The sequence below is a fragment of the Apteryx mantelli genome, chromosome 3, assembly GCF_036417845.1.
Source record: "Apteryx mantelli isolate bAptMan1 chromosome 3, bAptMan1.hap1, whole genome shotgun sequence".
NCBI classification, from domain to species: domain Eukaryota; kingdom Metazoa; phylum Chordata; class Aves; order Apterygiformes; family Apterygidae; genus Apteryx; species Apteryx mantelli.
Window position 1 is genome coordinate 57,249,654 of NC_089980.1, and position 18,193 is coordinate 57,267,846.

The 18,193-nt window shown below is 38.9% G+C and overlaps 1 protein-coding gene across 1 annotated transcript in view; it reads left to right on the forward strand.

The window, feature by feature from the left end:
* The window catches only part of DISC1 (DISC1 scaffold protein), a 206,700-nt gene extending 188,712 nt beyond the window's left edge, over nucleotides 1-17,988 (forward strand). The window contains exons 13-14 of the mRNA XM_067294574.1: nucleotides 7,600-7,716; nucleotides 15,151-17,988. Coding sequence (XP_067150675.1) covers nucleotides 7,600-7,716; nucleotides 15,151-15,300 — 267 coding nt within the window. The 3' untranslated portion in view covers nucleotides 15,301-17,988. The remainder of the gene's footprint in view (nucleotides 1-7,599; nucleotides 7,717-15,150) is intronic.
* The last annotated feature ends 205 nt before the right edge of the window (nucleotides 17,989-18,193 follow it).

Sequence of the window (18,193 nt, forward strand, 5' to 3'; positions counted from 1 at the left end):
TTTCTGGAGTTTCAAGTACTCACAATTTGCATTCACTTGTGTGAGGGGTGGGAGTCTGTTTGCATTCAGCACTTCTGCAAAAAGCATTTCACTATTCTAGGCCTTGTGCTTGTGAAGTATCTGTCTGCAAGGGCAATTTTTGTAGTTGTTACTTATATTGTTTAGAATGATTGTAATTCTTATAGCAGAGGGAGGGTTTAGTGCAGATGAAAAAATCTGTCTCTGATATTCTACAGATGGTCTTCTATGGCTTTAATTTTACGTATTTTATTGGGGTTATGATGTTGCTGGTTTAAAGTAGAGCAACTTATTTTTACAAAGTTCTTGTGTAGGGAGAACAAATTTTAAGGATGTATCTGGGAATCCTGCTTTTCAGCACAATGACCAAACACTATCCCTAATCGAGTTAGATTAATCTAACTACTAGAATACTAATTCTTCTTTATAAAATTGCTGAACTAGATTCCAGAGGGCATGGAAGGTGTTTGCACTGGAAAAGGTGATTTTCCCTAAGTAGTGCTGCGGTGGAGCTGTCACTCACTGGTGACTAAAATGACTTATAAAAGAGTAAAATGAAATGCAGAAGACTAAAGTGGAAACCCTTCCCTCCCATCTGGATTCACTGTACTGATGCTGTGCAGCAGCTGGCTCATCATCTGCTCTCCATGTTTCTCACATCAGAATCTTGCATCTCTCAGAGAGAATGAGAATTTCTACTCTGTATGAAAAGGCAGAGGAATTTCTTCAGTTACCAGCTTAAAAAAATAACAAATCACATCCATTTTTATACCTGTTTTCACCTGCTTAAGGATTAAAAAAAAAAAAAATCCCAGCCAGCTACATCCCCTGTTCATACAAAAATCCATAAAGCAATATTGTATCTCAGTGCTCTCCTGACTACTTCAGTCTCTCCTAGCTGCTTCCTAAAAGTGCTGTTAGTGCAGAAATAACCAAACAAGTCTTAAGTTGCCATAAGAGTTACAGTTGCTTGTAGCACTGACATAACCTGCAAGCTTGGATGAGTTGTATTTTATTAATATTTTGAGCTGGAGGCAGAGTCTGTTTTCTTCTTGTTGTGCAGTGTAAATGCCAATTTCCAGCCAGGAGCTGTTCTGAATAGTTTGTGTGTCACTCACTGCCAGTGTTTTCCCTGCCTACATACAGAAATGTCAAATAAAAATGTTACCAGTGATGTTAATAGGCAGGAAAGACACCAGGAGGAATCTTTCCTATCTACTTCTCTGGGCTATCTTACTTTTTTCAAACCAGGGGCTGGGGGTGGGAGCGGGAGCTCTGGAATTCATTGAATATTTAGAATTTTCCTGTATGCTTTTGAAAGCAGTGCATGTTTTTGCAGTCTCATGTATAACTCTTCTTGATAGTAAACTAAAGTTAGAGCTGTCTGTAACAACATATCTTTCTGATCCGTAAAGGCATAAATATACCTCCTTTAAAATCATAATCTGTATGATGACCCTCTTGTATTTTTCACATGACACCTGTGAGTATGTTCCTGAGAGGCACTGCCAGTCTAAACTATGGAGGGACTTTTCATTTAAATGAAGAAGGCAGCTCTGTGTCATGCAGATGCAAAGGTAATTTATCCATACACTAATAATATTGTATTAAGGAGGAATTAAGCTTCTGAATACATATTAGATATTTAAGATTAATAGAATATAACCCCAATCTTACAGAGATATTCTTGTTACCCCACAGTGCAGCCATAGCCATACAGTTATGATTAAATGGGTTTCAAGTGTATCAAGATGCAGACAAGTTTGATGTGATTTTTGAAGACTCATTTAGATCTCCCTTCCTCTCTATATTATTGTAAAAAATCTGTATTGGTCACAGTTTTTCTTAAGACTCATTTTTCATTTATCTTAATTTCCAAAATAAATAGGATTTCTGTTACTTTTTTTTCTCTGTTACATTCCATTATGTGCTCAAAATGTGATACTTTGGGAAGAATGCACACTATATGTTTTTTGTATGTATGGTAGAATGGACATTTTGTTTTAAGTGAGAATCTGAGTACTCGATTGACAATGGAATTGATGCCCATGACTCTGTAATAATTATAGAGTCTTATTTCTAAGCACTTTTAATTCAAGACCAATCCACCAGTAAAGTTCTTGTCTGAAACTGCAGCAGGGTGGAACCTACTAGCCAATGCCCAGAACACCAAAATATAGGTTATTACTGATACAAAGCACTACGAGATGCCTTTGCCACAAAGAAAGCATTCGCCTGAAGTCCCAGGTCTTGTTTGTTTTGTTTTGTTTTGTTTTTTAAGTTGGGCCCTTTCTTTACTTGGCTGTAAAATTTTATTTAAAAAGGAAAAAAAAAAGTCAAACATGAGATCATTAGGTAGCCATACACTGTTGAGGGTAGTCATCCAGCTGCACTGCTACTGTGAATTTCAGGGCTGTAGTTGTATTTTATCTGGGGTTTTCAGGATCTGGGCACCTTAGAATTAGGCCACACTTGCAACTTGGTGTCTCTTTTGCCACCAACATATCTAAATGCTACCTCTTGTTCTCAGGTTTTTCCAACCCGTCTGAAGTTCAGTGAGGGGCTAAGTCAAAGGGCCCTTTTTGTCTTTTAAATATTTTATTTTTGGAGGGGAAACCTCCAAACCCTGCACTTAGAGAATCTGAACTGAAGAATTAATTGTACACATCAACAAGTAGAAAATTTCTACAAGCTTCTGCTACAGATGTTTGGGACTCCTTTCAAACTCCTGTCCAGAAACACTTATAAGTGAAATATGTCTTGGAACTTCCACACTTCTTTGTTTGCTTTAAAAAAAAAAAAAAACTAAGCATTTATTTGGAAAAGCTTGCTTGCTTTTTTATGTTGCAAGCAGCGTCATGTTGATAGTCTGCAGCAAGCCACTAACCAGTGAGAAATGAGTTTGGCAAGCCAAGGGAAAGGAAGGTTGATCACCATTTCTATGCGGTTTTCGAATGGCTAAATTTTAAAGCTCTGTCACCAAAAAATAATTTTATGATGGTGCATTGACAAGCTCTATCCAAGATCTATATTGTGTTTGACAATACATGTCTGCATACCAAGAGCCAGACCTTTTCCTGAGGAACAGATGTAGAGAAAGGAAGAATTTATTATCCCTAGCTCAAGAGGGGAAAACCGAAGCAAAGAAGGAGGCTGTGACTTGTCTAGAATTCGAAGGGAACATGCAGATGCCGAGTGCATTCATCACATGACTTAACCATTTCTCATTTCTGATTATATATTGTATGTTCTGATCTTGCTGTAACATTCACCTACTTACTTCATGTCCCTGAGATGAGACTTAACATAAAAGGTGCCCATGTCACAAGGTCTTGATAATACCATGCAAAGAGACATTGACATGGATATTTTTGTAGTCACTGCAAAAGCATGTACAGTATTAAGTTTTGCATGGTTTGGACTGATGGGAAAACCTATGGTCATTGTCAAGCAAATTAGGCACTTTGATTAATTATTTCTGAATACATTCCCAGGTTAGGAGAGGCAGTGCTCACAGATCCTTTTCCTGGCTGGTACTGCACTAGCTCTACGCATACTTCTCTGTCCTGAAGTAGCACTGAAAAGGTTAGATCATGTCACAGGATTGACTTGCAATAACCAGTGAAGGTCCCAGCTGGTCGGTAGCTTCCCTTTTGAGGTGCATGCCTGTGTCCTAAATTTGACACAACAACAGCAGCTCAGCAGGTTTGCTGGATAGATGGAGCATGGTGTTGTTTCTTAAGTGTGTGCTGTTTGCGCAGCTCCTCTGTTCTAGCCAGCAGTGAGGTGTATGGTAGGCTCATTGCAATGGCTTTTGCAGGACTAACACTTTATCCAAAACTTGTATTGTAGTTTGCATGTCTTTGCAGCAGCTGACAGTTTCCTCCTCTTATCAATCATCTGTCTAACTGCTTCCAGGTTCAATTTGGTTAGGGGGATGGTACCATAAGGCTTACTTAGTGCTTGAACTGCCAGCCTAGTGGGAAAAACGAATGAAAAGTTCTGCCATTTAAGTGGCTGGAGGGGTTGGAAGTCTTAAGCTGAGCCTAAGATAAAATGGAAAATATTGGAAATCCCTTAAGACACTGGATGGCTCCAGATCACTGGACGGTGGAAGCCCAAGGAATGACAATGGTGGATCAAGAGGGATATGTAATATTCAGGTGGAGCAAGACAAGAGAGGATTGCTGCTGAATTGGGATGTGTGTATGCAGGGAGGGAGTTCATTGTTGTAAACAGGAAAAACTCTGGATGTCAGTGGAGAATCTGTTGCAAGTTTAGGAAGGAGGCTAAAGTCTGGATAGCTGCTGTGACAAGACTGTCAAGTGGGGAAAAATAGAAGTTTTTTCTAAGGTAATGTATAGAATCCTGTTCTGAAAAAGAGGAACCAGTTGTGTTGCACTCTAGTCCTGATAGGATGTTAAAACCTTCACCAAGGGGAATAATCATGCCAAAAAGATTGTGTAATCTTTTCTGCAGGGGTATTTACTTTCCTTGTATGTTTTATTGATATTCAAAGTGTCATTATTGGCATACTAATGATGAAAGGCACAAGTCTCACTTCTGCATTATTGTTTCAGGCCTTCTGGAGAGGTTTTATTTTTTGTGCATGTGCATGTTAACAGAATAAAAGCAGAGCATAGCTTTTAGACGAAATAAAAGCTGGGTCACAGGAATAATTAGCAATCTGTTTGCCCTCTCTACAGTGCCTTTCCACAGTTTTCCCTGGATTTGCAGAAGGATGGACAAGGTCTGCCACAGTTCCTTGGAAAAGGACTGTAGACTCTTCAGTTTGTTGTAGGACTAAGGATTTGCCTCTGGGCATCTTACTAGTTCACACAGAGCATTAATGAGGGCACAGTGAATGGGGAAAGATTTTCCACTGTGGATGTTCACAACAGGGCTAGGCAAATCCAGCCAGTGGGCTTATTGTTTAGATTAGATGCTCAGTGAAGACATAGCCTAAACTCCTTGTATTTGCATATACTAGAAAGGAAACATGAAGGCAATTTTAAAATAGAGGAAATGGATCCTCTCTTACAGCAGAACCTGACAGTGCTATTTGGGTAACTGATTATCTGGATGAACTGTCATACTGTCAACAGTATCCCAAAAAAGAAAGGGGTACCCTATTATAATGTGTATCTTTATAATGCTTTTCATATTTAAATATAGTTAATGACACAGGTATTCAGGAGAGTACTTTAACATGCACGTTTTTTAGTTGCTATATATAATAACTGATGATTTCAAACTAACACGAGAAATGTCATCCTTCCTGACAGCACAAACCTGATCCAAACTCTAACACGCTAATAGTTCTTGATAAAAGCAGTGACTGGATCAGACTAAAGTATTCAATATATTGATGTTGTAAGAGCTAGAGTCTGCTTTTTATGTGTCACTATAAAATAGCATTTCTTCAGGATCTGTACAGGACTAATTCATTTTGCCTAAGTACACAATCTGTAGTGAGACTCTTATTTGAAAACTTCATTTACAGTTTTTGTCTGTCAAAGCAAATCTACACTTAAGAATTTGTGCATTAATTAAACACTGTTCTTACTAAATTAACTCCTCAACTATCCTATAGCACTGAGTGGTTTTGGTCTTATTTTTCTTGTTTGAGATGATGATTATGTGAGGATCTAATTCTCTTGTCAGTAATAAACTTCTATAGAAAAATCAGAGTTCAGAGGTGGAGCTTTCCCTAGGTGGTCACTGTTTCAGATGTGCTTTCAGAGCAGCAAGTTTTAATGATTTACTGACTCTTCTCTTTCTAGAATAAGAGACCTAAGTACTTTTAGACTGCTGTTACCTTTTCCTGCATGTGTGGCACAGTATGATTCTCTAAGAGCTTTCTGTTGGTATAAATTGCCTGGGTTATCCATCCGCTAAAAGCATGTGGAGTCTTGCTGGTGCATTGAATAACAATTTAGCAGCTGGATGGAAGACTTGTTCTCTATCTTCTGTCCCCCAGTCTTGAGACAAGGACATCCTTAGTCACCGTAGGGAGAATGTGTACCTTCTCCTTTCCTGTTCTTATGTTTCAAAACAGTGGGCCAAATTTACTTTTATAAATTCTGTGAAGTTGTGCTGTAGTTATGATATTTGATACTGACTACAGAGGTGGCCACTCAGGTCTCATGCACTGAGCCAGGGACTCAGCCAGCTGGTTCCCATGTTGTCCTTCCCTGACTCTAAGCTGTGGGTGTTTGTAGCACAGACTCTCCAGCTCAGCGGTCCAGGATTGGAGCTGCAGCTGTTGCCTGCCCTTGGGATCTGCTGAATAGCTGCATCTGGCAGAAGACATAGGCAGGCAGAAAGGTCAAGGCTCTGTGCTGTAACAGAGGATGTGCCAGCTAGCAGAGCTCTTCTGACATTTGACTTGTTTTGTGTGCACTGTGTAACCCAAAGTGTAGGGATAGCATGGAGAAGTCCAATCAATGTGTGTGCCAAAATCGGACTGTTTCACAATTGACAGCATTCCAGCAAGAATTAGCACTGTGTCTTTGGAGGGCTTGATAGACACAGGATTTCTCTCAAACAGCTACTGATACTTGCTATTATAGCTACAGATCAGTGCAAAGTAGCCTTAGAAGAGGTCTAGGACCCCAAGTTCTTGTTCAAAGGAGCAAACATTTTCTGAACATGGTATATGGCCACATGTGTAGCTGGCTATATAGATGAGTAGGTCTACAGAAAATCCAGCATTGACTTGCTGGTGAAAGACTCGTGTTGTTTTAACGCGGCTCCAAAAGAACTTCATCCTGGCACCATAATCTTTTCCATATCAATATCCTCTAACTTTCACTGTAGGTAGAGCTATGAGTCTTTGGGGGGAGAGGAGAGGCTTGTTTCTGTGCTGCACAAATTGGTTGATCATTTTTCCCTCTGATTAGTTGCTTTTTGGGGTCATTTGTCGAAGAGGAAGTCAGTACAAGATACAAAGACACAAATTACCAAAACAAAAACTTGTTTTGCCATAGCACAGTAACAAAGTGTAGAGTTTTGTCTTGTATTAAGAATTTGATGCTTTATTTTCTGACTAGTTGAGCAAAATCCCTAAATATTCTATCCAGATTCCTCCTCTTCCCCCCAAAAGTAAATACATTTTGTGTTTTTAGGAGATGCCAAAAGTGATGCTTCTTGAAGTGTCTAAAGGGCCTGAAAGTGTGAGTCATATCTACAAAAAAACAACTTGAAATTTTAGGAACCTAAATGGCTTAGGCAGCATGAGATTTCCCTCCCCTGCTGTGGTGAGACTACATGGAAGAGGGAGAACAGTTCAGTTTTCACACCCTTTTAATCCTTTGCTGAAAGTGACATCATGACATTTTTCTGCTGGGAAGTAGACTGCGACCACAAGCTCATTCCATTTCATATAAATCACCAAATCATCATGAAGTAACAACTTTCGGTTGCTTCAAAGGGAATTTGGTTTCAGGCAGTGTTTTAGCACTGCAAAGCATTATGTCCCCTTACCAATATTTTATTTTCTCCTTTATTTGCTGCAAGCTTCATGGATAAAAGTGCAGTCAGCAACAAAGATGCTTTCTTTTCTTTTTCAACTTCTTGTAGGAGTTCTTCATGTTTTCTGTGGAGCTGGGAGAAAAATGTGAAGCAATAAGTGAGAAATTGGTGCGTCTGGAAGATCAACTGCAAACTTCAGTCTGCAAAGTTGATGACGGAGTTATTCATATCCTTTTTGATATATATATATATGTATGTATGTATCATCTGGGTGTGTGTGTAGTGTATGTATGTGGAATACTTGCCTTTCAGATTCACATAGAGTACTATTTTTTTAATGTAGATTTAATATATTAAGAAAGAGAGAATTGATTGTCTTGCTGAAGTGGACATTTTTGTTAGAGCAAGTTTTCCTGTGGTGCATTTTCACTGTGGCCTGATCCAGCTTTAATTGATTTAAACAGAAGTTGGTTCCTTGTAAATTGAGATTAGGCATTGAAATGCCTTTATTCTACTGTTCTATCCTTTTGCTCGTAATGCCCATATAAATAAATACCTCGTACACCAAAAGGTACATGGAAACAAGCATCCATAAATCTCCATTTCCCAACATGATTTAACTACATTAAATGATACATCATTGACTCTGACTGTGAATATTGTCACATTTAATTTGGCCTTTGTTGCTTTTGAAAAAATGGCCAGCAGATGCATCATGTGGCATCCTCTGCAATTTAATTAGCTTCCAACACTCCAGTGTAAATTACCAGATGAGATGTCTTATAAAGTATCCTTATCTCTTTCTGTGCTTCATCTGTTGTTCAACATCTGGTTAAAGATTGCTTAACCTTTACAAAGGCATTTGTTGGGCTTACCCTGTGGAAATTTTTCAGAATTCAGAGTGCAGAATATTTTTTTATTTCTAACTTCCATAGAAAAATTTATCACAAAAGAGATTTTGGTTTTCTGAGAAAGGGAAGAGAGCCTAAGAACCAGTGAGACAGAGGAAGATGAGAGTACTTAGTTGCTTAGTCTTTCATGGAGAAGAGGTGTTGGGCAGATGGATAATGAAGAAAGATGAAGAAATTCGGGTTTGGAGAGATTACCAGATCACCCTTACAGATGCCTGAGGATGAGTTGAGGGTGACCATGGTGCTAAGAAGGATTCAATTCCTCCTACATTGAAACAGAGATTGAAACAGTCTTGCAGGGGAGAGTTTAGAAAGGGCTGAGGCAAAACTAGAAAGGGTTGTAGATGGAACTTGTGGTGATACGACCTTGTTTTAGCTAAATGGGCATCTATTACCAACTATTGAAAAGTCTCTATCTGCAGATCTGATCTCTTGGAACTTATAGGAATGATAAACTTCACTGCACAGAAAGATTATTTTCTTGTTTAGCATAGACCATTTTGCAATATTCTGTGAGCTTTCTTTACAGTATACATGCTCCCTTGCAGTTCTGTTTCCCCTGACGCTGTTTGTGAGCGTTCTTTTCAGGGCTATATGCATGTATGTCTTGTGTATGGGCAGGATATCTACTTCCTTCCTCGCTTAACATGTATTTGCTCTGAAATGAACTTTAGTCAATTACTCTAATGAACAGCAGAACACTGAGAATTGGATTTATGGGTTCTGTTCCCATTTTTGCAGAGGTCTTAAGCTCGTATTCAGACCCAGCAGTCATTATGACAGGTCTGATCATAGTTACTGGCTACCATCTAAGATGCAATAAACTGAAAAAGTGCTTTTTTATTCCTGAAGAAAATACACTACAAGAATGTAAAATAGTAGTATTTGTATTTTCTGTATGCCACTCATGTTTCTTTCTAAGTGTTCAGGCTGCAGGAGTTAGTTAAAAAATATCTAATCATTGGAAATTTAAGAAGAATTAATATCTTTCTAAGCCACAGTTGTCTGATCTAGATCTGATTTAAAGTATCAATGAAATTTAACTCCTGTTATCTAAATACAGAAATACATCACTGATATCTCGGTCCTCCTGGTAAGAGCATCAGTTACAAAACAAGAAACCATATTTAAAAAATAGGGACATATAGAGAAGCAGTTCAGCAATTCAGCTACCACTCATTAACATTCAGTTGCTATTTCAGAGGTAGTCCAGATCAATATGCATAAAAAGTTACCATCTGGTATATGTAATCACTATGCTACACTTCAAAAAGGAATGAAAAAAGCAGCTACCACAGTGCTCTAGACCTATAAATTGCTTTCTAAGTAGAAACCGCTGAGTGCCTACGACATAAACTTAGGCTCACTAGTAACTTGCTTATATTACACGAACCAGAATTGAGATTGGTGTAAAGATTTAGTCTCAGTAGAAGAACTGATGATTAATAGTTGGGTTTATTATTTGCACAGTAGTTTATTTGGTTTTAAATGAAATCATTTCTTATCTCAAATGGTAGGCAATTATGCAGTCTTCATTAAAAATCTATAGAACTCTCAGAGAGTAAGGGCTTAAAGATCTGAAATTGTAATGAAAGTATAAACTTTCCAAACTCTTGTTTTCTAGTTATTTTTGTCCATTCTCTTCACCTTCCCATCCCTCCACCCCCAAAAAACTACCTTCCACATAGAAATAGTACAAATTATTAGGTCAAAAATTTGATGAGATGCTGCACAGATGTATTTACTCCTATTGTCTTATTATTTAAAGGCTTTTAAAGACCCCATTGAGAAAAATGAATTCCTGATGCTCTCAAGCCATTTTGCCAATGTTTAGTGTGTGTGTCATAGCTTTGATTAATAATTAAGTTTATATTAGAAGAAAAATCCCAGATGTCATTGTTTTTCATTCTACATTTCGATGGCAAAGAACACTTGAATCAACCATGCTGCTAGTAATAATTATCAGTGCAACCTGAACAAAGGGGAAATGTAGTGATATTTCTTTGCCCTGAGTATTTGCACAGACCCACTTGGGATTCTCATTTAATATTGAAGCTTTTCACAGAAAATATTAAACTGTACTTTTGTATAAAAAGCATCAAACAATAGGAAAAGAAAGCTCATCTGTAGCACTCTGACAGATTTGCTAAATTCTGTGTAGTATAACCAAATAAAGCCACAAAACATTCAACTATGGTTAATCATTGGCAAGTGTATGAAAACAGTCCACATTATTAAGTGGAAAAACCAAAGGAGGAGAGGTGACTCATTGCTGGTGTCTGCAAAACTGATGAGAGGTGTTACTTTTCTGACAGTAAAGGTCTGGATTTCCCAGTAAAATTAAATGGAGCCTATATTGCAATTTCACAGTCATTTTTGTTCTTAATTAGCAGTTACATTTTGATAGACAATTTGAATGCATGTAATAGTTCCTTCTAGTGAAAATGCTTTTGTTGAAAGAAAACCTGGCTGGAGTATTATTTTAAATGCACACAGAATCTCCGTTCCTTGTCCTTTAAACAGTTATTTCGAAAACAGAATTTTGTGCCTAAATATTCACTAGGCACTGCAGATCTCTCACCTTTATCATAAGGACAGGCTCTTATATAAGTCACAGCAGTGTAGATTTACACCAGAATCAGGAATGTAGAGTTTAGTCCCTAACTGTACCTCACTGAGAAATCTCACCCTGCGTGAACCTGTAAGAAATTCTGGCAACCCGCAAGAGCGATAGGTGGCAATGGGCCCTCTTCGTCTTTATTTTGGATGAGAGGAGGGTGGGCTCCTTGAGCGTGTGTCCCGTTAGGAGAACGTGGTTCCACCTTTAGCATTCTTGCCACGAAGAAGGTAGGTCAACACATTTCCACCCATGCACTACAGTTTCTTTGCCTTCTGTTTTGTGCTGGTACAAGTGTTTTGAAGGCTGCTGATATAGGCAGATCACTGAAGTGATTCATTTTTCAAAATGTTGTGGTGGGTTTTTGTTTGGTTGGTTGGTTGGGTTTTTTTGGGTAGTCTGGTGGGGAGGTGCTTTCTGCTGAGGGGAGGGGAATTATGTTACTTTATAGAAACATATTTGTGGCTGTGAAGGAGGGAGACAGCAATGAGGGGGGCAGTAGAAAATTCTTAATCCAGCTTCACTCCTACAGGCACCCTTGTGTTTTACGAGGAGGAGAGAGACTTCCAAAGGGCCATTTTGCGCTCTCACTCTGAGACCACATAGATAGGCGTTACTTAAAAGAGGTAGGCACTGGCTCAGCGTCTTTCCTTTGCTCCCAAGAGCACACATCTAAACAGCCCAAACCCAGGTCATTCCAGGTAAAAACTGAAACCGTTTGCCTCTTCATTGTTCCTTTGGCACATAGGTATCATAGCCCACATGCAATTATGTACTGGGACATTTAGCTGAGCTGCTGTATCAAGCCACTGTAACACTCAGCTGTTAAAAAGGAGGAGAATAGTCAACTAGGTAAAAAACTCTTTCTGATAATTTATATTCCTCAAATCTTAATTTCTTCCTCAGATGTCCAAAATTGCTGTTATTCTTCAAAATCCCGTAGGTCCTTACCTCAGCCCTGTGGTAGTCCTTGGCTGTCCTACCAAGGCCTTTTATCACACAATGTACCCTTAGTTTCTAACCTTTCCCTTTGGAAGGTAACTGGTTTGCAAGATCTGCCCTATGTCTTTTTTCCCCAAACATCTGTGCTAAGAGAAGGGAAGATAGATTGAGGAGCCAATAGCCCTTTTTTTTTGAAAATGAAGCAAGTCTGCAGTCATTAGATCTGCTTTTATCCCTGTGTAAATCTCAGGCTCTGTCATGATGTGGAATCAAACATCCTTCCACAATGAACTGCTGACAGATCTTTCTCATATTCTTTTTAAAGAGTGAGAAAGTCAAATATGTGAAAAGCTTCAAACCAAGACAACATTAGAGCTGCAGCATTGTTGCAGAGTATGGGTTCTCTTTGTATGAAGCTGTCTCAAAGTACTTTATTTTCCTGCTTTTGTGAAAAAGAAAGATTTTACCAGTTTTTCACCTGAACACAACAGGAAATGTTCCGGGTTGAAAGTTGTTTTGGCTCCTGCCTTCAGTATTGGCTCGATATTGGCTCTGGATAGCGAATTTAAGCATTAAGGAGACATTTGCATGTGTCAGCTAAATTTTTTGTATTTTTAAAATGGGTGAAGCTCTTTATCCAGACATAACCTCTGTATATGGATAGAATCCATGCTCGGTCTTAATTGCATATATTTTGCTCAGCCATAAAGGCTGGTTTGAATGTTACTTGTGTACAGCAGATTGTGGTATTATTCATGAGGTTATTGAAACTTGCTGTATATAGACTATTCAGGCATCTTTCTTGTTGCTCCATCTTTCTGTCAGTTAAGAGTCACTTTCCCTGTCTTCTTCATTTTCCTCCTTCCTTCAAGGTGTTTGATCCACTGTCAGGAAAACATTTAAATTTTGCTTTTTCTCTCTACCTAAAAAGAATTTTGTAATCATTTGGGGTATTACACACAACAGCGTGTAGTCACAGACTGCACATCAAATGTAATTAAATATCAAAGGCTTCATGGTGTTCATAAACTGAAGGATTTTTGCTCTTACCAGTTAGGTTTTCAACAGAACTTCATGATTAAGTTGCAGAGCCAGGATCGCTTATCAGAGGACAGTAATGTTTCTTACTTCAGAGAAGCTGCAAGACATAATTAATTTGTCCTTGTAAAGTGCTTTGAGATTCTAGAATAGAAGTTTAGTGTGTTATTAGTTAGTTAGTTAGTATTACTGATTATGAGTAGTCAGAATCCCTTTGGATTAATAGTGTTGTCCAGAAATTAGAAGTATGAATGAATACTCCTGGTAAAAAGTGTTAAGAGTAAAAGATTGTAGTAAATATATGTAAAATACATAAAGATGAAGTCTTGAGGAAGTGATAACAGAATTAAAAGCAGCCTAAAGGCTTTTCAGAGGAGTAAATGTGACTGCCTGAAATAGAGGTGAGCTGTATAGTTTTCCCATCACTTTCTCTAGTCACAGTTTTTCAAAAGCAGCAGCTCACTTTTTACAGTTGCATAACCTAAGGGTGTCTTTTTTCTCTTGACATTGCATTGACATTGTGGCCAAGTAAAGCAACCTTTCATAAAGGCTAAAGCCTGTCCTTGTGCGTTATCCTTCCTGTGTATTATATTTTTGAAAGTGAGTTTCAGCTTCAGCCTGTTTCATTTCCCTTGAAGAAATGCATTTTGGGCTCTCACAGAAATCCTATTGATATCTTACTGCTGTAGATGAACTTATTTCTCTCTCCCTTGATCCATTTATTTTTGCCTTTTAGGGTCCTTGGCCTTTAGCCTTACCTGTACTGGAGGGAGCATTGGCCTCAGTGAGGTTGTGGGTGTGCCCTAGGGTTTTTTCACATAGACTTTGGTGTTTTAGAGCCTCAGCAGCCTCTGACTTAGCTCAGGCTCACTCTGCCCTCCATGTAATAAACTAGGGAAGAGAAGATAAAGTTGCTTATCTCATTGAGCTACATGCAGTCCTTGCTCATGGGTTCAATGATGGATAGTCTCACTGATGTAAGATGAAGTTTATCAGCAGAAAGGCTGATGTACTGGTAGTATAAACTGTGCTTATTCCCAGGAGGGTCTGGTCATCGGAACAAAAAGCTGTACTACTTAGAAAGCCCAGTGACTTAAAAACTTGTGCATGTCTCAACAGTTGCCACTACCTCCATGCATCTCTAGTCCTCCTTTCATCTGCAGGTGTCTGCTCACTGTCCACTTCTTCCATTCTGGTTGCCACCACCTGCCCCCTTCCCTCTGTCATTTTGGAGCTGGAGAGAGAGGTGAGGAGAAGGTGAGCACCTCTTAAGAGACAGAGCTATTCGCCATTATTTTCTTCCCTAGTGCCTTGTGGGAAACCTGAACTAGACAACAGCAAATAAAGTGTGGAAAACTCTCCTCTCTTAACCAAATGAAGCGTTTTTACTGAATTGTGAGATGTTCTCCAAGTGGCCTCGATCCTTTTAGCCCAAGACAGTGAGACCTTGCTATGGCTGATCTCTTTTCTTTTTGTTCAAAGCACTGTGGATCCTCATATCGCTGCTATATTTTTGTTGTCTGCACTATAATTACACTGGTCATTCAGCTAAGATTAAAGCCTTCTGGAGGTAAGCAGAGCAGAAACACTTTCTCTATTATAAACTAATTTCACTACTTAGACACTCCCCCTACTCCCCCCTTTCCTAGCACACATTTCCTAGCTCTCTGTCAACATACAGTATACGGTCACTTTGCTTATGGCTCAGACTGCTCCCACTGCCCACTTGCTCTCACCTAGGAGCGCTGAGGGTCTGAGCCCCTGGGCCTGAGTCTCTGGTGTAGATGTGCACTCTCCATCCAGCAGAGAAATAGCAGCTTGTGCCACTGCTTCCATGGTACAATTTCTTCATCTCCCTCCTTCCCCTGAGAACAGTATGCAAGCAGTGTCCCTCATCCCCTCCCCTTTTTTAAGTGCTAAATAGTGATACTTGCGAACTTCAATTTGCCTGGGGTTTTTTGGGTTTTTTTTTGAAAGCAAGTGTGAGAAATGTATTAATATTTAATCCAGACAGTTTGGAAGAACTTGAAGCTACAATTAGATAGCCACGGCCATCTGTTGTGAGCAGCAGAACAACAATTTATTTAATAAGTTGGAAAGAGAAAAGGGGCTGCCAATCACCTATAGATTTATTCCTTAATAAAGCCTGTACAGTCCCTGCAAAGGGAGATCCAGGTGGTGAAGGAGACTCTCCAGACCGTGCTGGTTCAACTTCAGCCAGGCAGGGAGGCAGGAGAAGAAAAGGCTGGAGACTTCCTCTGTGACAGCTGGTGTCCGAGAAAACAAGACTTGAAGGAATAATGAGCAGAAAGAGCTGGTAGGATGACATTAATTCACAAAGGGCTGCTTTTAGTAACTGAATACTGTTTTACCAACCCTCAGGGATCTCTTCTCTCCCTGCATAACTAATAACTAAATCAATTATGGAGAAACAGAGCCCGGAGGTCTATCATCAGAAGTATTCTACACAGCCTCACATGTTTTGGCACAGATTGAGAAACAGCTTTCAGAGCAGAGCATCTCCTGTAAATGTGTAGATTACAAATTGATATATTTCAAGTGAATCTGCAAAGTTGCCTTTAATGTCAATGAAATGTTCTCCTAGAAGACTCATAAACAATATTGTCTTCCTTACTCATGGATTTTTCTCCCCAGTTTAAAAATGTAACATTAAAGCTGGTACATCTAGTATTTCTTGAAAAAGCGCTATAAGAATATAAGTACTTTTCTTTCTTTGGCTTTAACAGCTTTCTTACACTCAACATATTTTCACATTCCTGCCAATAATTAAATCAATAGGATGAAATTCAAGCTAACCACGTTCTTTTAACAGAAGTTTGGACCTCATTTACTCAGTGGTATTGAGTACAGTGGAGGTAACTAACAGCAGTCTCTACAGCAGTAGTTTGACTATTTTCATTTAGATGTTAATATAAACTTGCTTTGATATTACAGAGGTTATAAAGCACACAAAAATTAAAATAATGTTGGTGATTTGTGCTCCTTATATTTAAGTATTGTATGAACAATAAGTCATTTAAATCTCTTTGTAAAGTTTATTAATACTATTATATTACTTTGATCTTCTTTGTAAAAGTCAGAAGGAAGAGATATGTATGTATACATATACATACTTAAACATGTATTTTTTAATAGGAGATAAAAAACAATGTTCAACTGAGACCAACTACTATAAATAACCTGCATTTAGATCAGTGTTCAAAACAGTTAACAATTAAGAATTCATAGTCTACTCTCACTTGGATATTAGAGTATATCTGATATCACACAAAATTCTTCTTGTGCCGTTTGTTGCAGAGAAGAATTAAATATATATATATCTCTGGTTAATTAATTATCTGTTTTAAACCAGTAAATGAAGCAAATCACTTGCAGTTCATTGCTGTACTTTTTAATACTACTTTTGTCTGACATGTTTAGAATGACTGTTTCTGCTACTTCAATTACTCATTTCACAGCCACATTGTGAAGGTTTTTGCAAATTTGGAAGCTCATTGGACTACTAGTCCTGTAAGATTGTGTTCGTTTTCCTTGTGTGTTTTAATACTAGTTGAAACTTCTACCTCAATGTGAAGTATATAGGGAGAAAATAAGTGCCAGGCAGCTGAGACATACAACAGGGTTATAATTGTATCCAGGAGTATACGGTTGTCAAACAAGGGGAGCAGAGCTCAAGTGGTTGCTGTAGTCATTAGATCCTCAGGATGGAATTACAACCCTGTAATTCAAAACATGGTGACTTTTATCTTTGTATAATATATGGATCAGCATCCGTGTTGTGGTTAAGAGTCTTGGATCATTACCTTGCACGGACTGCAGTACTTGGTTACCATCACCAATCTCAGATGGAGGTCTCTTGCTGCTCTGCAGCCTCTTTGTTTGACAGGTCTCCTTCTCCAGGCTTTGCTGGACAGTCCCTGTTTGCTACCTACCTCCCCGCTGCTGATTTGGCACTTTCTGAAAATTCCCACAGACAGATGAGCAAAGCATTAGTCACAGGCTACAGAGAGCAGGTGGCAGCTTGCTAATTTTCTGCGACAGGCTGAAATTCAGCCCCATGCACAGGACCAGCTCCAGCCTGGGAAACTCTGGGTGGGCTCATGTAACGTGGCTGCCTGGAGATGACCATCAGCCACAAAGCCCTCACAGAAACTGGCATGAGTTCAGGTAAACAAAAAGAAAACACACTGACAAAATGGATCTCTCTTACAGCTGTTTTCTTAAGACCAGTAGAAGCTGCTTGTGGGTTAACATCATAGAGGGTCCAGGTATTGCATTTCCAGCAATGAGCATTTATAGGACTACAAGCCCACTGTGAGGACATCCCAGAGAGATGAACAGTGCACTAAGATTGCACAACCCCTCTCTTCCCACGTGCTGAGGAGCGTCTGGAGTTTTGTCCTTTGATTATCTAGTGCCTTTAAGATAAATAGTTGGAGGGCACTGTAAGTGTGTTAGAGCCAGGGTCTGTCACAGCTCAGTTGTGAAGTCTTCCACCTTGCAGCTCTTAGGACTCAGTGATTGGGATAGTAACTCTCATAAGGACAGGCAAATAGCACCCTCATTCTCACTAGCAAGATTTTTTGAAGACATTCCAGGTCAATTAAAAAACCTGTGTTTCGTGTTCCCCAGCTTCAGAATGCAGATGCATTTTAATAAAACTCAACTTATGCAACCACTTTAACACCGAACCCCTGAGGAGGAGGGAAACTGAATCTGTCCTCATTTATGTCATATTTGTATCTATTAACATTTATTTTATACATACTGTGGACTATTACTACTTTATTATTCCATTAACTTCGCTATTTGCTGTGGGAAGTTAGAGCCAGTAATCATTCTTTTTCTCAGACATGCTGAATAATAAGCATACTTAAAAAAAAATAGAGGGTATACTACATAACACCTCAGCTGTTTTTTATCTGTGGATAAAAACCCTTTCAAATAAAGAATATGTTTTTAACAAAACATCTGTCTTTGCATTCTGTACAGTTTACAAATTTCATGCTGGGGTGAGAGAGGGGGGATGGAGGCAGGCAAGGAAGGGAGAAAACACATGCATGACTTAGTGTGCTGTTGACAGTAGTGATTCCTCTGCTTGGGAGGTTCTGTGATGCCTTCTGGAAACAGTGTAAAAAAAATGCTTTGGAAACTGGAGTCCCAAAGCAAAAGG